The sequence below is a fragment of the Staurois parvus genome, unplaced genomic scaffold, assembly GCF_062004578.1.
Source record: "Staurois parvus isolate SC_StPar_1 unplaced genomic scaffold, SC_StPar_1.0 ptg000137l, whole genome shotgun sequence".
In the NCBI taxonomy this organism is placed as follows: domain Eukaryota; kingdom Metazoa; phylum Chordata; class Amphibia; order Anura; family Ranidae; genus Staurois; species Staurois parvus.
In genome coordinates, this window is record NW_028317933.1 from 6,042,088 (window position 1) to 6,063,711 (window position 21,624).

General features: G+C 42.9%; 1 protein-coding gene across 1 annotated transcript in view; it reads left to right on the plus strand.

Moving 5' to 3' along the window:
• ZHX3 (zinc fingers and homeoboxes 3) overlaps window positions 1-16,630 on the plus strand; it is a 39,269-nt gene extending 22,639 nt beyond the window's left edge. Inside the window, exons 2-3 of the mRNA XM_089673299.1 lie at window positions 7,802-10,709; window positions 16,168-16,630. Of these exons, the coding sequence (XP_089529425.1) occupies window positions 7,934-10,709; window positions 16,168-16,178 (2,787 nt within the window). The 5' untranslated portion in view covers window positions 7,802-7,933 and the 3' untranslated portion in view covers window positions 16,179-16,630. The remainder of the gene's footprint in view (window positions 1-7,801; window positions 10,710-16,167) is intronic.
• The last annotated feature ends 4,994 nt before the right edge of the window (window positions 16,631-21,624 follow it).

A 21,624-nucleotide genomic window follows, 5' to 3' on the forward strand; every position in this document is an offset into this window, starting at 1 on the left:
GGGGGGACAACTTCTGATCGCCTAGGTGATTGCAGTGGGAGCGGATACCTGTCAAAATCGGGTATCTACTCCCCAAAGGTGCTAGTCCTTAACGGGGAGCGGGGGGATGAAGCCTTAAAGCAGAATGTCCACTTTTGGGTGGAGCTCCACTTTAAGTGCAGCTGATGGGCTTTCTTATGTTCGAGCCACTTCTGGTCTATTTGCACTTTCTCCGGCGTTGGCTTCACCATTTCACTGACATATGGAATAGTGCTCACTGTGGACTCTACTTGCTTAGGGTGTGTTGGCACAGCTGCTGGAAGTCTTCATTATCAGCAGATGTCATGAAGTGACAGTGCAGGAGGCAAAATCAGAAGAGGCCTAAAATGGATAAGAGTTGCTAGATATTTTAGTGGAGGGATTGGGATGAGAGTATGCAACTTGTAGGAAAGGTTGGTCATGGTTCGGTTCCTCCATATGCAAAGCTGAGAGTGAGCATCCAGCAGTTTTCATGTCCCAGCAACAAGTCAGGATGTGGAGATTGCTAGCTAAGACTTTTTTTTTTTTTTTTTTTTAGACAGGGTAGTAAAATAGCTCACAAATAAAACAAAAGTATTGATAATTTTACAAAGCTACACAGATTTTTAATGTGTTCTGGGGCCCCTTGACTGCATATGCTATTTTCTGGAAAAGGTGAACTTGGACTTTAAATAAATGAGAACTTGCATTATTTGGGGGAACCCAACCCTGACCAGCTTTCCTGGAGTTTGCATGCTCACTCCAGTTCCAAGGTTCCCCCTTGACTGCGTATGCTATTATCTGCAAAAACTGTACTTTACCTTTTAAAGATGTATTTGGGCAATAAAAGCATTGAGAGAAATGCTGTCTGGCTGCTTAATAAATATTACAGATCATAAGTGAAATATCCTGCGCTCAAGGACTCAGGCGGGTGGCGAATAGCTGGAACCAGACCTGGAAAGATCGACCACCAATGCATGTAGAGTGCAGCTCCAAATAAGGCTGGGGAAGCCCGACCAATACTGCAAATCGAAACAAAAATCTTTTATCTTTCAGGTCCCTTTGAGGACCTATATGCTTGATTTTATTCGCTGTTTGTATTATTTTATAATAAACTTTGGTTACTGAGGTAATGCGCAAGGTTGGTGCGCTTCTTGTTTTTGTTTTGATTTGCTTAATAAATATGGCGTTTTTTTTCTTTACTGTGTTTGTACTGATCACTGTAGGAAGCTGCCTTATGTTGATAGCACACTGAAGAGCTGCTTATACATAGAGAGCAATGATTCGACATGTATCCGGAACTGTACAGCAATCAGAAATGCTGTTGCAGGGAACATGAACCTTGTTAATTGGATTACTGTGCATGGGGACATGCTGGACAACTGGAAGCCTAATGTCTGCACTCCATGTGAGAGCAGTGGTCTACCTTTTCTGTGTGCTGCAAGCACAGGGCAGCATCCTACAGTGTTAAAAAAAAAAAAAAAAAAAAAATCAATTCCATATTCTTATGCAACCTGACTGCATAGCACGTTTAAGAGGGGAAAAAAAAGTAACTTCCACTGGGCTTTAAAACGGACCTTACTCAGACCATATCCCGAGAACCCATGCGATCTCTGTGTGGGAAAAGGCTTTTTATTCCCCCCATAGATCCCTTAAGAATGCACAGTTTACAAAGGAGACTTCCCTGGAAGGCACGGGTATTGTAATCTTCCTAGGGGATAGCTGGGAAGCCCTTGATACATCACTCCTGTCCTGAGAAACTAGGAGTGGAATCAAATAAGCTGTAAGTTCACATGAATGGAAATTTTATATATATATATATATATATATATATATATCTCAAAAGTATTGGGACATCCTTCCAAAATCATTGGATTCAGGTGTTCCAATCACCTCCATGGCCACAGGTATAGAGTTTAGTTCTGTTTTAAAGTGTAAATATGCTCAAAATAAAAAAAAATTACATGATGCAGTGTGTCAGTGGCATAAACAGGTCAATCTTTGTTTTTACAGTCCCCTTTAACCTCATTTTATTACCTTTTTGATCTTGCCAGTGATTGGTTATTTTCCTTGGACTTCTCAAATCGTGCAGCACAAGTGACTATTACAGGGCTGGTAAAAAAAACTTATTACACTGGTAGGGGTGCCAACAATGGTCAGCTTTGTGTGGTTTAAACCCTTTTTCTGTAATCGTTTAGCTGGACTTGGGCTTCAATTTGTTTGTCTATTACTTAATGCAGGGCACCAGTCAGAATTGGTAACAGCCCATTCACAAGACCGCTAGCATGCTGGGGCAGGAGTGGCAGAGACTGGTCTTGTGTTCGGAGGATCAGTGGATTAGGTAAGTATATATAAGCTATAGGAACCCTAGACAGAAACAAAAGTTTAACCCATATAATGCAGGCATAGCCCCACTTCATGGGAAAGTTAAAATTGTTTCCCCAGAATTATTTAAAGTCCAATTAAAATGACATACCCTTCTAAAAATACCTTGCCCCCAGGATAACGACAATGCAGTGATTTCACTGCCAAGTGAGCATGACATTGGTGCTATACTGAAGGAAGTGAAAAATGTACAGATCTACTGGCAGGATCAACAAATAAGACAACTGTTGTCTGTGGATAGTTAGACTGTGTATCTGTATTCTGATCTAGTATCATGTTCAAGTCATAGGAGGAAGGGGGGGAAATATATATATATATATATATATATATATATATATATATATATATATATATATATATATATATATATGATAGGTGTTTTTTTTTATTTTTTTTATTGAATATGCTGAACGTAGGACTCGACGTAAGCACAGGATTGTTTACTGTAAGTTGCCTACCTGTGATTGCCAGTGTATTCTGCGGGTGATGTAACTCCATTCCGCTCAGTTTAATGCTATCTATATGCACTGGAAAAGTAAATGCTCGGACTTCTCTTTCTGCACAGTATTTTTCCACTGACTGAACCAGGCAAATTCTGCAGATGGCAGGACACACTGCTCTGGTGTTACTTGGCACAATGTCAGGCTCTTCCCGTTTTGGTGACTGGGATATGTAAAAGAAAGCTTGGTCTTTTGCAGATTATATACAAATGAACATTGGGACAGTTTTCTTGATTGGTACTATGAATAAGGAAACTTATGTGTTTAGAGTGCTAGAGACCACATTGTGATATATATAGATATAGATATAGATATAGATAGAGATATAGATATAGATATAGATATATATTTATTTATTTTTTTGCATCTCGGGGCTCTTGATTTCTTGTAGCATCTTTGTATCCACTTTTTCTCTACGGTGATGGCTAGATGATAGGTGTGTTAAAGCGGTAATGGACCACATCCAAAAAAAAAAACCCTGCAAGGTAAAGGCATGATGTGCTAGTATGTTTTGCATACTAGCACATTATGAAGGACTTGGCTTGAAACAATGCCCTCCAGCGCAGTGCTGTCACAGCTCCCCGGGGCTTCCATGTTCACCCCATCTTCCTTCCGGGTTAGGAAGGTCTGGCAGAGCCGCGATGATGTCACTTGCGCGTGGGAGTCCCGGGCAATGACACCTGTCTGGGTTTGGCGGCTGCCAGGAGAACGGTACTTGCGTGACTGCATTGTGTAAAGTTTGGTGGAGGGGGGATTACGGTGTGGGGTGGTTTTTCAGGGGTTGGGCTTGTCCCCTTAGTCCCAGTGAAGGGAACTCTTAGGGCTCACCACCACTATCAAACATAAACTATGGGACGTGATTTCTTCCTGCTCGCCTACGTAATCACCCACCCACAACTAGAGACTGATCGAGTCAGTCCAGCACGGTTTCCAGCACAAACGAGATACATGTCATGTATCAGACCAGGCCAAACAAAGGTGTGTGTGTTTTTTTTTTTTTTTTTTTTCCCCATGTTTCTCAAAATACTAACATGCTGCACAGATTGCTCAATGGACTAAATATCATGCAAGTCTGGAGACCCATTGTGGGTTGAGCTTAAAGCTTATGATTCCATCCATGAGCTACTGTGGCTACACCCTCAAGATAGGAAAGGCCTCTTAAACCCCATCACTCTGCACTCCACTGCATTTCTGGGACAGTCAAGTGAATTCCTCTCCCACTTGTAACTACAAAATCCACCGTTCTCCCCCAGTTTTTAATCTTCTGGATTGCTTCAAGCGGCGCCCAAGTTCACTCCTTGCTAACTCTGAGAGGATTCAAATCCTTTGCATACCTGCTGAATCCACACCACTTTCCGTACTCTGAGTTGTTTTGATATGAACAGGTCAAGCATTACGTTCTGTCTACTGCATGCCTTGATGGGGGTAACCAAACTCACACCTTTTTGAATTTAAGTGTAAAAAAGAACCACATTCAGCAATACTGTTGGCATACCTATATATTACTCTAAACAAATATTGAATCCTTTGAATTATGTCTGCAAATGGGAACTTGATTGCAATTAACTTTAGGCCATGACCATTTGGACCACATCTGGACAACCATGAAATCATGCTCCTGCAATGTGTCTGCTGTTAAAACTGATTATGAAGTGCTGCTTGGGTTGTACTTGGTTCCCACTAGATTAGCATTTGTCACCCTGGATTCTTCTCTTTTTATTCATAACTGGCGGACCTGTCCAGTGGTGCAACATTTTTGGCAGAAAGTGTACTGCATCCTACATATACTTGTCCGGTGCCCCTGCTAAATCCATGCATAGCCCTCCTCAGTCAAAAGCCCAATTATCAATCCACCCTCATGATTCATGTCCTCACTGCTGCAAAGCAAGTTATAGTGAAGACTTTACTGTCAACTTATTTCTATATCTGAGATGAAATCTCAAGTCCACTGGACCATGGTTAACAAGAAATTCACAACTCTGCTCCAGTGCAGCATGACCACATTTCATTGTGTCTGAGATCCTTGGTTCCCATCGTCAACGAGACTTTGAACGCCATGTTTTGATGCTGTGATTGCTTGCGCCCTTGTGTTCTTGGCTACATTTAGCCTTGCCCATACATGGTTCGAATCTCAGCCAGTCCTTGCTGACATTCGAACAGACTATGGCCGGCTTAATGCTTCCTGTACAGCTCAGTTGGACATTCATTATTACTATTGATAACCTTTTATATGATTCACATCTGTTGCCCCATACTGTTTGGAATATGTTCCTATACTGCTTACTTTATCTGGTCAGATACACTAACACTGAAAGTCCCTAAGTGATGTATTTAGTACAACTTTTTGTGATACATTGTATGTTTCATCTTTTTGGTTATTTCTGAAATTGAACCTTTTATCTTTAGGCACTATTCTAATAAAGATGAAATGTTTGCCTGTCAACAAAGGGTGTACATGATTTTTCAAATCCAAAAATCGGGAATAAAACCATCTTTGGATGTACCTACTCATTGCCAGAGTGTGGTGATGTCCTCTTAGCCCCACATTTTTTTTTCTTTTTTGTATATGTAGCTAGTTCTGATTAATAGTTTTTTAATGGTGTACCAAGGATCGGGGCCTATAGTTATGAGTTTCCCAAGACTGTCAATTGTGACATGTCTATTAGCTGGAACTGAAAAACAATTCACTTCATGCAAGCTTTGTTAGGCATTCGTCTCACTGCCCTGTTGCAGTTGAACTTTAGACCTTGTTCTTTGGCGAGTCTGTTTCCCTATGGAAAAAGGCTGTGATTAGAGTGAAGATCATTCAGTTTGGTGTTAAGCCCAGAAGTATTTAATTATTCAACCCATATTCACTACTTCCACTGCCTGAATGTTTTTCCTGCATAAGTAAATATGTTAGCCCCGGATCCCCTTGTACATTGGTGAAAACCGTTCTTATTTTCACAATATGTTTTTAACATATGTCTATTTTTTGTAGGTTTTGAAGCCTCTTCCTACACCCAAAAGGGATTGGGTGCAGTGGGATAATTTAAAGTGGCATTAAACCTTCATGGTGTTTTAACCACTTCCAGACCAGACACTTTTACCCCCTTCCTGTCCAGGGTAATTTTCAACTTTTAGCGCTATCACACTTTGAATGACAATTGCGTAGTCATGCAACACTGTACCCAAATGAATTTTTTGCCATTTTTTTGAGACAGATAAAGCTTTATTTTGGTGGTATTTATTCACCACTGGGATTTGTATTTTTTTTGCTATGTAAATGAAATGTCCAAAAATTTTGAAAAAAAAGTGTTTTTTTAATAAAATTTTGCAAATAAATATTTCATCATTTCGGAATTTATTCCATTATCTTTTTAGTAAAAAAAAAAAATCCAAATTAGTTTATAAGCAAAAATTATAATTTTTAAACATTTTTTTTTACATTTTTATTTTAATTTTTTTATTTTAATTTTTTACATACTGTCACCCTAGCAGTACAGTGTCACCATGGTGGCACTGTACTAGTGGGGGGTGATGAAGATTTTTTTTTTTTTTTTTACACTGATTGCTTTTACACCCATATAGGATGTAAAAGCAATCATTTCTCTTTCTCTCTGTGTGCATTCCTGCACTCATTGAGTAGTACTGAGTGAGCTGTGATTGGTCACAGCTTGTCACATGGTACAAGGCTTTTGTGAATAGCCTTGTACCATGTGACCTCTGTGATCATTCACAGATTTCACACGTAGTAAGCAATGATGTCACAAGTGACATCTTGCTTACTACTTTGCATGTGATCACTGATTGGCCAATCAGTGATCACATGATCGGGACCTCGTACAGAGGTCCCGTCCGATCGGTGTTTCACTGTGTCCGGAGGACACAGCGGGCACCGGATTGCGGTGCTGCACGCTCCCAGGGAGCGCGCACAAGCAGGGTGCGGGGAGGCCATTTATAGACGGCCACCCGACCCTGCAGTGCCACCGTCCGGCCGTTTATATACAACAGCCGGACAGGAGGTGGTTAATAAAAAAAAACAAAAGTCATACTTGCCTTGTGCAATGGTTTTGCAAACAGTCTTGATTCTCCTCTTCTGGGGTCCCCATGGCACTCCTAGCTCTGCCTCCTTTGGCAAGCCCCCCCGTAAGTATAAGGGGGCCTCGGAGAATCCTGCAGTAAAGAAGATTTTTATCTTCATGCATAGAATGCATGGGAATAATCACTTATGACAAGTACCTTTATTTGCTAGATAAGATGGCAGTCCATGGTAGCCCATAGCTTTTAAAGCAAATATTTTTTCTGAGCTACTACCTTGTAAATCTAAAACTACACTCAGTTTGAAGGTTGTTTTAAGTGCTACACATTACATGTGTATTCTTTTAAGTAGATTTACAGCTCATATGCTTGGGGAAAGGTTTGAACCTTGGGGAGGATTATACTGCTTTCTGTTGAACAGATTTTACCTTGCTTTCTTTCCCAGTGACCACTTTTAATGCAGGAAGTGATGTGTGAGCTCCTCTTACTCCTGGAGTAGTGTAAGCTCAGCTTGTGTGATGACTGCAGGCTGGGCTCACAGGAACTGGCCAGAATGTCATGACTGATGGCCTGCCCTGAAGAGGACCTCCAGTGCTGGACTGAAAATGTCTGGGACAGCTCTGGAGCCAGGGAGAAAATGAAGCTTTACGCAATTTATTTATTTTTAATGCGAGGAGGTGAGAGAGTTAAACTTTAACCTTTGCATATGGTGTCCTAAGAAGTTTTGGCTTAAGTTCCATTTTCTTTTTATGTTCTGCCACTTCATTTTTATTATAGTTCAATTATTGTGTTTTTAATGATTCATACTTCACTGACCGTTAAAGGCTTTGTTGTATTTTTGACCCCCTGAACAACCATTTTTGTTCATAAAGTAATCTGATTTTATTTTTTTCCTTTAGATCTGTGCCAAATCAAGCTAGAGACTTGTAGATCAACATGCTAAAAGAGTAATGCCTCATCGGAGGTCATTCTGAATTAAGACTAACACTCACCACTTCCTTCCTTTTGTGGGAAGAAGAAAAACAGAAATCATGGCAAGCAAACGGAAGTCTACCACACCTTGTATGATACCCCTCAAGGTTCTAGCCCTGGATGGTGGTACAGACATTGCAGAAGAAGAAGAAGAAGAAAAGGACCAAAGTTCTTCAGAGGAGCACCAAGATATACTACCAGCTGCAGATCTTATGGGTGATGGTCATGACCTGCTCTCTAATGGACATGAAAACGTAGACGGTCTGAGTTTTTTTTGTAAATATTGTAATTTTGGTTCTCAGGAAACGAGCCCTTTTGTGGAACACATGAATACGAAACACCTTGACTTTAGAGACGATCCCTCCTATGTTTGCATTGCATGTAGCTTCTTAGTGAAAGATCCTAAGGAACTAGAAGCTCACAATACAGATTCTCATTCTGGAGATCAGGATCTCTCCTGGGCTGTGGCCAAGCACGAGAGCTACACTGTTGTGGAGCAGAGTGGTGGTGGCCATGGCATTGACCATGATGAACCTGTACGCCATGGTGACGAACTTGATGACTACTCGGAAGTAGCTATTACTAAAACCCCTATAATGAAGAATTTGAAAAATAAGCTGGAGACAAAGAAAATTATCACCATAAAGGATAATGGCATAGGTGAGGAGCCTGAGAGAAGAGGTCGCCCAGTCACGAGGAGTGGAACAGCATTGATAAGCAAAGTAGCCAACAACATTGTAAATTCTTCAATAGTAAATGGCCCCATAATAGGAACAGTACCTGTCCTACAAACTGGGGTCACCCAGTTGGTATCTATAAACGCTCCTCATTCTGTAATACAGCCAAAGATTCCTGCAACTATTCTAACGCCAGTGCTGCCCAAGCAGTCTGCACAAAAGTCCCAAGGTCACCAGCTTCCCAATGAAAAGTCTCTCCCAAAAGTAATGATTCCGTTAAGTAGCATTCCAACATATAATTCGTCCATGGATTCCAATTGTTTTTTGAAAAATTCTTTCAATAAATTCCCCTATCCCACAAAGGCTGAACTTTGCTATCTGACAGTTGTGACAAAATACCCTGAAGAGCAAATTAAAATATGGTTTACTGCACAAAGACTTAAACAGGGAATCAGCTGGTCACCAGAGGAGATCGAGGACTCTAGAAAGAAGATGTTTAATACTATAATTCAGTCCATACCCCAACCCATGCCACAGCCTACTATAACTGTTTTGAATGCCCCTCTTGTTACAAATGCAAATAACGTTCAGCATCTTATCCAAGCAACCCTTCCTAGTCAGATTGTCAGTCAACCTCAAGGGACTGGTGGCGTCATAGTGACTCAGCCTATTATTACCAATGGAATTCAAGGAGCTGTTTCTTCTTTGTCTTTAGGAGTAGCACCACTTTCAACGAGTCATTCAAATGAATTTGGTAGAGAGTCTTTTACAACAGCTGGCAATTCCCCTCCATCAAATTATGAGAGTATTCGAATGAAAAAGTCAAGACAGCAGCTGAGCGCCCTTAAAACCAGCTTTTGCAAAAGTCAGTTTCCTTCCCATGGAGAAGTTGCAAGGCTGACCAGAATTACTGGCCTTGCAACGAGGGAGGTTAGGAAATGGTTTAGTGATAAACGGTATCACTACCGCAACAAACCAACAACCCTCTTCTCAGATCCCAACGAGCAACTAACTGATCTCCAGTCAGATTTGGTGTTTTCTGTGGGAAAAGAGCATGATACTGATTTTGCACTTCCAGCAAGCAGCCATACATCCTCACATACGCCATTGCACACACCTTCACATACACCATCACATACACCATCGCATACACCATCACATACGCCTAGGAGGCAGTCATGGCATCAAGCTCCAGACTTCACGACCACAAGATACAAGGAAAGGGCTCCACAGCAGCTGAGGGCTCTGGAAAGTAGCTTTGCAAAAAATAACATCCCTTCAGATGATGAAGTGACCAGGTTGCGAAGTGAGACCAAAATGACAAGGCGTGAAATTGACAGTTGGTTCTCAGAGAAACGCAAAAGGGTCGCTGAAGAACTCAAGCGAGAAAAGGCTTGGCATGAAAAGCACGAAGTTTTTCCAGGGGAGAACTCAGAGGTCAAAATTGCTGAAGTGAAGGCTCCTAGATCTCCAGTCTTGGAGCGAAAAGTAAATCCAATAAAGATTAATTTAAAGGCTCTTCGGGTGACAGATACCGGTAACAACACAGACTGCTTTAGGGATGATAACAGTAATCACAGCGATGGCAGTAGTAGGCCCTGTACACCTCAGAAATCTAGATCTGTTAAAAAGACTGCCCAGCAACGAGATCATTTAAGACAGTTGTTTGTGAAGACGCAGTGGCCATCCCAAGAACAGTATGATTACCTGGTAGAGCAGACAGGACTGCCACGGCCAGAAATTGTGCGTTGGTTTGGGGATGCCAGGTACTCTTTTAAAATTGGTAATTTAAGATGGTATGAGGGCTACAAAAAAACCTATTCAGAAACTAAGCCAGTGTCTCTGCAGCCTCTCTTGGACTATTATGGTGAACATCAAACACTTTGTGAAAGTGACATTAATGGTCTGTGTGGTCAGACTAGCATGTCCCCAGATGAAATCCGGGGCTGGTTTTCAGATCGGCTAGAGGAAACCAAACAGAGCGCAGTTGAAGAGGGCAGCGATGACACGCATTGCAACTATGGTGACACAGTTGAAAACCAGAATACAGTACAGGATTCATTATCTAAGGTATCTGAAAATGGGGAATCCTGGGAACAGAGGTCGCATGAATGCAGCACTGGTTCCGCGCCAGAACTTCCATCAGTTATACCGCTTGGTAAGAAATGTTATTACTCTAAAATTATCTTTACTAATTGTACTATACTGTAGACTTGTCTGAACTAGATTTTGCTGATTTGCACATTCTTGCTCTTTCTAGCTCATATTATACTACATGGGCTTCAGTGGTAAACTTAATTTGTATGTTTAGGCAATTGTAGAGAGATTTTCATTTGTGTTAGTCCCCAGTTACTTCGTAAATAGGGGGAAGTTGTATTCACGCCAGTAATCCAGTCATGTGCAAGACTTTCTTTTTTTCTTCTAATAAAAATTCCCTTGCACTTTATTGGATATTCAAAATACACTTTCACCTTTATCAACAATTATCATTGAACAGTCTCTATTTCATTAGTACCATATTTTTCGCTCCATAAGACGCACCTGACCATAGAACGCACCTAGGTTTTAGAGGAGAAAAACAAGAAGAAAAATATTCTGAACCAATGGACTGCAGACACAGTACAGGAGATGACCCGAGACTACGGACACAATACAGGAGATGACCTGAGATTGCGGACACAGTACAGGGGATGACCAGAGACTGCGGACACAGTACAGGAGATGACCAGAGACTGCGGACACAGTACAGGGGATGACCAGAGACTGCGGACACAGTACAGGGGATGACCAGAGACTGCGGACACAGTACAGGGGATGACCAGAGACTGCGGACATAGTACAGGAGATGACCAGAGACTGCGGACACAGTACAGGGGATGAACAGAGACTGCGGACACAGTACAGGGGATGACCAGAGACTGCGGACATAGTACAGGAGATGACCAGAGACTGCGGACACAGTACAGGGGATGAACAGAGACTGCGGACACAGTACAGGAGATGACCAGAGACTGCGGACATAGTACAGGGGATGACCAGAGACTGCAGACATAGCACAGGAGATGACCAGAGACTAAGGACACAGTACAGGAGATGACCAGAGACTGCGGACACAGTACAGGAGATGACCAGAGACTGCGGACACAGTACAGGGGATGACCAGAGACTGCGGACACAGTACAGGGGATGACCAGAGACTGCGGACACAGTACAGGGGATGACCAGAGACTGCGGACACAGTACAGGGGATGACCAGAGACTGCGGACACAGTACAGGGGATGACCAGAGACTGCGGACAGTACAGGAGATGACCAGAGACTGCGGACATAGTACAGGGGATGACCAGAGACTGCGGACACAGTACAGGGGATGACCAGAGACTGCGGACACAGTACAGGAGATGACCAGAGACTGCGGACACAGTACAGGAGATGACCAGAGACTGCGGACAGTACAGGAGATGACCAGAGACTGCGGACACAGTACAGGAGATGACCAGAGACTGCGGACACAGTACAGGGGGTGACCAGAGACTGCAGACACAGCACAGGAGATGACCAGAGACTGCGGACACAGCACAGGGGATGACCAGAGACTGCGGACACAGCACAGGGGATGACCAGAGACTGCGGACACAGTACAGGGGATGACCAGAGACTGCGGACACAGTACAGGGGATGACCAGAGACTGCGGACACAGTACAGGGGATGACCAGAGACTGCGGACACAGTACAGGGGATGACCAGAGACTGCGGACACAGTACAGGGGATGACCAGAGACTGCGGACACAGTACAGGGGATGACCAGAGACTGCGGACACAGTACAGGGGATGACCAGAGACTGCGGACACAGTACAGGGGATGACCAGAGACTGCGGACACAGTACAGGGGATGACCAGAGACTGCGGACAGTACAGGGGATGACCAGAGACTGCGGACACAGTACAGGAGATGACCAGAGACTGCGGACAGTACAGGGGATGACCAGAGACTGCGGACACAGCACAGGGGATGACCAGAGACTGCGGACACAGCACAGGGGATGACCAGAGACTGCGGACACAGCACAGGGGATGACCAGAGACTGCGGACACAGCACAGGGGATGACCAGAGACTGCGGACACAGCACAGGGGATGACCAGAGACTGCGGACACAGCACAGGGGATGACCAGAGACTGCGGACACAGCACAGGGGGTGACCAGAGACTGCGGACACAGCACAGGGGGTGACCAGAGACTGCGGACACAGCACAGGGGGTGACCAGAGACTGCGGACACAGCACAGGGGGTGACCAGAGACTGCGGACACAGTACAGGGGGTACACAGTACAGGGGATGACCAGAGACTGCGGACACAGTACAGGAGGTGACCAGAGACTGCGGATACAGTACAGGGGGTGACCAGAGACTGCGGACACAGTACAGGGGGTGACCAGAGACTGCGGACACAGTACAGGGGGTGACCAGAGACTGCGGACACAGCACAGGGGGTGACCAGAGACTGCGGACACAGCACAGGGGGTGACCAGAGACTGCGGACACAGCACAGGGGGTGACCAGAGACTGCGGACACAGTACAGGGGGTACACAGTACAGGGGATGACCAGAGACTGCGGACACAGTACAGGAGGTGACCAGAGACTGCGGATACAGTACAGGGGGTGACCAGAGACTGCGGACACAGTACAGGGGGTGACCAGAGACTGCGGACACAGTACAGGGGGTGACCAGAGACTGCGGACACAGCACAGGGGGTGACCAGAGACTGTGGACCTTTGGGAGGGAGGGGGAGCGGGTACATGAATTTGACACGTACCCGATCCCATTTCTGCGGAGGTGTCTTCCCTTTAGTGTGGGAACCCCGCTGTGACAGTCAGGTGCTCATTGTGCATGCACGAGAATCGCTGCGCTTTGTGAATGGCCCAGCGTCTTCTGGGACACATGACAGGTCCCAGAAGACGCTGGGCCATTCACAAAGTGCAGCGCTTCTCTCGCATGCTCAGTGAGCATCCGGCTGTCACAGCGGGGTTCCCACACTAAAGATTCCGGCGCGGGAAGAATAAGGTAAGGTCCTGCTTCAGGGAAGAGCTGAGCGGCCGGCCCGGTATTCTGACACGGTGTCTGCGGCGGAAATACCGGACCGGCCGCTCTATATTTGCTCCATAAGTCGCACTGACATTTTTTTTTGGGGGGGAGTGCGTCTTGTGGAGCGAAAAATACGGTAAATAAACTCCTGTGTCTTTGACAGTTTTTTTAGGGCATTTACTGAATAGAGGAGGAGATGAATGAGTCACTTGTATCTGTGTAATTATATGATTGAACTCTGTAATTTTTTTTTCTCTATTTTCCCAACAAAGCAATGTGAAAAAAAATCCATCAGCATTTCATTTAGGCACTGTTCACACATGCTGTGACCTGTGTTTCACCACATAGGAAGAATACAGATCACTGCTAGGACACACAGAAAACGGTTGTTGCTATGTGCCTCATTCACACAGCAGCACACCCCGGAGGTGCAGTGTAGTGAGCTGTGATTAAGATGCAGACATGGTGCATTTTATCACAGTGCGCTGGATAGGATCAAACGTAACTACAACAGTGCATGTACAGTGACACGAATGAAGTGTCAATTTTGTGAACTTCAAATAAAGTTTAAAAAAAGAAAAGGAGCTGTGTGATGCTCTTAAATGTATAACACACTGCCCCCTACTGCCATCTCACTGAAGCCAGAACAGACAGCTACCTGACACCAAACCACTGTGCTGTGTGAACTGGCCCTTATCTGACTAAAGAAAAGAATGTTTGTTTAACTTTGAGCCCTGGTTCACACTGATTTGGTGCGGAATTTGCGGCGTTTTCTGTGCAATTTCCGCACCGCATCAGAATCACACCCCGTTCATGCGAACTGCTGTGCATTTGTATGTTAAGTTAACAAAGCCTCAAAAGCGGTCCACAAAACACGATGTGATGTGCAGAATCGGATTACATAGGTGTGATACCCATGCAATCTGATTCCAGTGCGGGTCCTGCACCTTTTTGGTGCAGTTGCGGTGCGATTCGAGCCATACAAAATGCATGTGATCTGTACAGGAATGTGGCGCGGTTCCTGTGCAAATCACATGCGATATACCGCACATATGTGAACCTGGGCTAATGTAGCAAATAAGTAGTTCACATTTACATACACATTTTGGTTCATTACATAGAACAATTAAATTGTTTTTTGTTTCTATTCAAGTGCAAAATGATACCTGTTGATCATGTCACAAATTCAGAGCTGTCCTGTCCACTCTGCCCATGTTTTATGTAGGAGTCCTATTCCCTCACCCTAGTTTTTGGGACTACAGAATGATTAGTATCTATTGTGGAGATGGGAGAGTGGATGGGTATGTGTAGTTTAGCAATAGATAACTGGGCAGGGTTGTCAATGATCACTTGGCTTGTAAGCCCTGTTATGGGCTGACAACACACAGTATTTTTGTGAATGGACAGCATTTCTGGCACATTAACACAGGGTGGATTTGATTTAAATCACGATTTAAATCACTAGTCAGTAAGGCTTGATTTAAATCCTAGTTTTCTACATAAAGACTAATTCTTGCTGGTATAACTTTAATATACAAGTAGATGAAGATTTTTAGAATAACAACTTTTCATATTAGTTTTTTTATCCCCAGTTTAATAGGTTAATCATTCATATTTGGACAACTTTTCTGTTGTACTTAGGAAGGGGAAAAATAATCATTACCTTAATAATAACAATTTAAATAGATTTATTCATCTGAAACAATAACATTCCAGCATATGTGATTTGCTTAAACATCCATGTTTGTTAACTAATTTGGCTAAACAAAATCTATATATTTTCAGAAACTTAGACTGTCAGCCCCTTCCTCCTCACACTTAGTTTCACTTTCTTCTTGTGCAGATCTATTCCACTCCAAACAATCAGAAAAATATTGTTTCTATTCTATTCACTGAACTTCTTGAAACTTAGCACTGAAGGGGTTGATTCTGTATTCATAGGTTTGTAGAAGTTAGGATTAAGGTCTTTTTCTTAACTCTGTTCATGTTATAACATTTTTGCTGTGAAGAAGAGGCATGTGATCTCCGCTGAGTCAAATTCAGTTTTGAGAACTGCAAAAGTAAACCAATCATCTGTGATAATATCTTGTAGGCAGAGAAACTGCCCAATAATCTTACAAAAACCTCTGGAAGAGCATGACATTGTGAATGGATTCATGGAATTTATTTACCAAAAAAAATAAACATATACAGCCTTATTCTACATAATTAAAAAACTAATCTTTATTTCATGATGGAATAACCTTTGGATGGTAATATATTTTCCTCAAAAAGCATTTTATTTAAAAAAAATCTGATTTAAATAAAAATAATCCTTTTTTTTTTTTTTTTTTTTTTTTTTTTTAAAATCATTGATTTTTATCCACCCTGCATTAACAGTTATTTTTTTCTGTGCTAGCAGGGTCTTTTAAAGGGATCAAACATGGGGAAGTGTGCATATATATTTCTGATGTACAGTACTGTATTTATTTTGCCCTGTACACTTAAGATGTGTATATTTATTTATTTTTATTTATTTTTTTTAGAAACGAATTGAACACCTGCAAAATACAAGATGCTGGTAATCCAGAGGACTAAAGTATCTCCAGCCTCCTTTTAAAGGGGTTCAAATGGCACTGAAGTGTCTTGTGTTTATCCCTGCTGGGAGGCAGGAAGACATAATGGCCGTCTTGGCACTACATAGAAAATAAAGGGACCTTATTGCCTTGATGCAGATTCTGGCCAATAGAAGTCACCTTTCCCTCATTGTATATATCATAATTCAGGTTTTCAAGTTTTCCCCCTCCTCCCAGTGACACTTGCCCCCCCCTTAGCGCTTTCCCACCCCCTCCCGTCCTGTTCACTGTATGTTTATTGGTACAGACACTTATTTATATAATGTCAGAATAATATAACCGTTTAGTATTCACAGACTGATTTAATACAAAACTTTCTAGTTGGAAACCTGCTTGGACTAACGCTTTGTAAATAAAGATTTGGTTTTCCTTCCCTTGCTCTTCGATACAGAGATGTGATGGTGTGCTATGCATATTTTATATTTGGTTAGGGTATGTACACGGGCTTTGTATGTGAGCCTAAGAAGCTTTGTGTGCCATACTTGGCAATCTCAGCCGTCAGAGCTTTCGGTTTTTCCATCTTGCACCGAGTTTGCCGAGTAAAGCACATAGCAAAGCTTCTCAGGTAAGTATAAAATACCTGCAAGTACTAATATGTCATATGAAGGCAGAACTTTTTTTTTTCTTTGTTTTTTCCTCTGTCAGGTTCTGTGTTTTGTTGCAGGAATTGTAAAGCCAATGGTGTTGGACAAGCTGAACACCATGGAATTACATGTTTATAATATTCTGGTACTGTGAATCGATCTATTTCAATAGATTGATCAAAGGACTAATATTACATATGAATGAGGATGCTGTAGTACCACTTTGCTACCAGGGGAATGGCACTGTGATTGATGGTATTGGAGATTTAGTTTTTTTTTTTTTTTAGGTTTTTTTTTTTTGGCTTTTTTTTTTTTTAAGATATATTAGTGGTATCTTATATGATTGTGATAATCACTGAAGAGAAAAGGAGAAAAAGACAGAATATTAGTACTTAATAATGCAACCATTCTATGTTCTCTGCATCCATTTAGAAGTATCATGACTTCTTTAGGATTTTCAGCTTCACGTCTCCTTTGCAAGTTTAGGCATTGAGCTCCCCACTTCTTGTTAATGCATGCATACGATTACAGCTGCCTTGCCTGTGTGTATGTGATGTATGTCGACCTCATCCAGCGCTCTTGAATCATTTTGTAAAGGAAGGCAGTTCCCTTCTCTGGAAGGTGGTGATTGGATGGATCGCGCTGACTAATGATCAGTCCTATACAGACTCCTCCTACAGAGCATCAAAGGATGTAAACAGCATATGGACCACGCAATTGGAGACTGGATTAATATGCAAAAAGTTGCAAAAAATTTTAAGTCATCGCTTTGTCAGCTACTATTTCTGTGTCCAATAAATTCTCTCCGTAGATCAGTAAAGCTGAATTTCTAGTATGATCTTAGTTGCTTAGTCTTTGCAGAGCGATGCTCTTTTAATCAGATCTGCACTTCATGGTGGATGTTGCTGGTTGTCTTTCTTGTGGAGCTCAGACACCAGGCAGATATAGAGCAGACATACTCTATAGGGCTGAGTGCTGAGTCTGCAGACATAGCGGCTGCATCCATAGGCTGACTCTGTTCAAATTGGATGGTGGATTGATCATTTACAGTCAGATTAGTAGCTGGTGACTTGCTTTGCTAATGAAGGTGCTTCTTATTTACAACAACAGAATAACAATCACCACCCTGAGGGCAATGAGCAGAGTGTCCATGCAGACACTGTGGGGCTCAGTGCAGAAACAGCCACTTCAATGGGTTGACTTGCCTCCCAGTGCTGGCGGAGCGGTCATTGATCTTATACAGGCAGAGTTCTAGATAGTAACTTATTTCCATTGTGAGTAATGGGTGCTGCCATTCACAACACAAGCTGCTAGCTATTCAGAGCAATCGCGGATCCGCTGGCATTGAACAGAAGGTTAGCCCATGGATGAGCCCTGTAGAAGGAAACTGGCATTGTAGCTGCCTGTTGTTTTGGGTTGCTCTTCATAACCAGTCTGCAACATCCAGCGTGAAGGAGAGTCTGAGTGAACACACCAACAAACCCCATATATGCAGAGTATAGCCCCGATCCACTGTCGCTGCCTCCTCTCCTCCTTTGGTCACTAGCCCTAATAAAAATTTGTCTTCTTGCCGTGTGAGCTGACGGCTGCCGTGTGAGCTGACGGCTGCCGTGTGAGCTGACGGCTGCCGTGTGAGCTGACGGCTGCCGTGTGAGCTGACGGCTGCCGTGTGAGCTGACGGCTGCCGTGTGAGCTGACGGCTGCCGTGTGAGCTGACTGATCTGACGGCTGCCGTGTGAGCTGACTGATCTGACGGCTGCCGTGTGAGCTGACTGATCTGACGGCTGCCGTGTGAGCTGACTGATCTGACGGCTGCCGTGTGATCTGACTTAAGTGGGGAGGGGCGCCGCCATCCTTATTGCTCAGCAGCCATGGTACAGATCAGAATGGGGCTCTATGCACTAGGGCCCCCCAGGGGAATCCCATAATTATTTAAAATTCATAGTGATACTTCATTAAAAGTCCAGGGATATTGATCCCTATGGAAACTAAATCAGAGAGGCACACAGACCAGGCATTTCTAGTTAATAAAGGTAGTTTCTGGCACATTGTATATTGTTTTAGAGAAGACTTTTTTTTGTAAGTTTAAAATGGCTGACAGGTTCACTTTACAACTGCAGTTTTCTTTTAGGAATTCTGATTTGCTACAGAAAGTAAAAGCCAGGTGAAGCTTAGATGGTTAGCTTGGTGGAAAACCTTGGAATTGAATAGAAGTCTTATTACTTCTATTGACCCTTGTCTAATGTTAAACGGCAAACTCAGCATGAAGAACCCTGGGATGGGTTTAGGTATCATGGTCATCACTTTCAGCCATAATGGACCTGGGGCAGTATTTCTTCTGTAATGTTTTATGACCTGTTGCCCATAGCAACCGTTATTTATTTTCAGACTTCCTGTTGGAAAATGACAGTTGGTATGTGATTTCCCAGTTTAGCCTTTCAGGTATTTGAGGATATGTGATTTCCAAATGCTCACTTGACCAGAAAAACATTCTGAATGTTGCCAGCCTAGTCTTTTAAAGTACCAGACACTCCCCAGCATATAAGTACTCTTTACCAGCATTAGCAGCACAGAGATGTAATAGATTTCAGTATGCTGAATGGGATTTTCTGGCTGCACGTGCCATCTTGCATCCACAAAGTTTGCAAGGAAGTTTTTGGTGAATGTGGTTTAGTTTTCTGCTGCTACACTAGATTCAGGTGGCTGTATTTGTTTTTTATGTTTGAGTTCTGACCACATAGTGATCATTTTGTGTAAATACTGCAGCCGTTCACACAGTAACTAAGTTGCACCTAGTAAATTTACGCTCTGATCAGGCTATGGACATTTGCGCCTAGTATATTTACCCTCTGATCAGGCTATGGACATTTGCGCCTAGTAAATTTACCCTCTGATCAGGCTATAGACATTTGCGCCTAGTATATTTACCCTCTGATCAGGCTATGGACATTTGCGCCTAGTAAATTTACCCTCTGATCAGGCTATAGACATTTGCGCCTAGTAAATTTACCCTCTGATCAGGCTATGGACATTTGCGCCTAGTAAAATTTCCCTCTGATCAGGCTATGGACATTTAAGTATTTTTGTACTCCTAATGAGCTGTGTGTGTTTATTAATACGGAAATACAAAGTGCCCCACCAATTATCCTAGAGTCCAGAAGTTTCAGGGCCCAGTCACACTTGTGTGCTATGCCAATGCATGCTAAATAGCATGCAGCAATACGTTGCCACAGTGCAAGGCAATGCATCTATACTATGTCATGTTTTGCAGTGCCATTCATTGACAGCCCTTTTGTAATGATTGGTTAGCCACAACAATCGCCAACAGATCACTTTAGTGTATTAATCTTTAAATCGTTGGTTGACCTTTTCAGAAAAAATGAAAAGGTAAAGTAATAATGTACATGGATGAGAGAAAAGAAAACGCAGAGCTGGGCTGCACAGTGACTGATCACTGTGATGGCCAATCAGAGGCTATTGCGGCAATCAGGTGACATGGAACCGGGTGTCCCGATCATTAGTACAGGATACGGGTGACAGCCTAGTACCTGTGCTGGGAGCATGCTGTGTAGCGCACTCCTAGCACAAACGCAAGTATGTGTATATGTGGCCCTATGGGGGAAAAACCCAGTTCAATGCGGTCACATATATGCATATTGTTGGCATCAAGGGGTTAATGTTAAAACCCACATTTTTTACAACTTCTGAAGGGCAGCATTAGAAATGAAATAGAACAGAGGCTTTAGTACCATGGCTGGCAACATACCAGCTAGATGGCAGTTCTATGCTGGGGGCTGGTTGCTGTGGATTGCTGTAGTGTGCACATTAAAGCTTGAACTGTTACTGAATAAGCGCCATGTTTGTTTGAGGATTACATAATCATTTGTTTTATTTTTGTTCTTTGCTTGTTTACTTTGTGCTTTGCTATTTCTTACCTTTTAAAATGCACTAGTTCGAATGCTAGAATGCTGTTGAATTAGGCACATGCCACAGCTGCCACTTGGCGAGGTCTGATTGAGGGGTGGATCCTTCTTCTTTATGGGTGCCGTAAATGTTGGTATATATTGGCACATTTCAGCACGGGGAATGCTGTAAAATGTACAGTGAATTATGTACATTCTGTTCTATTAAGCCATACAGTTAGTGTAGAAGTTGAAAGAACATTAGTTTGAATTGTCCCTGTGCTGTTTCAATGAGGTGAAAATGTTTGGCAACTGCCTTACTGCAAAAATCGATCCAGTCCCATTGTCCATGCTAAAGAACAAATAAAAAGGGTCAGTAAAAAAAAAAGTTTAGTTATAGATGGCTGCTGTTTTTCTTCTGGGAATTCCAGAAATTAGATCTTTTGTCTTCCCACTAGAGGGAGTGTCTAATTTTCTGTTGAATGTTCCACCATTTAAACAAAAAAAAAAAATCGCCTGCATACATACCTCTAAGCTGCAGCTGTCCCACATCTGAAGTCTGAGAACTGAGCAATCACATGGCTGCTGATTGCTCAGTTCTCCACCTGCTAAGAGTGGAGAGCAGTGCTCTCTGGAGTGGGGGTGAGTCGGAGCAAGCTGTCAACCAGGCAGCTGGGTGGATCCCAGCATTGCTGTTGGGATGCTTCCAGAGCCTGGAGTGGCTGTGCCACGTCAGCTGATAGTGGACAATACCCTGTTATCAACTGATAATGGGTCACAGGAATGCAAAAATACTGTGTGTTCTCCTGTGACCCAAAAGAGGTGTATGGCTTCTCTTTTAAATATCCTTGACTGCCTATGTCAAAAGCAAGAGTCTTGGC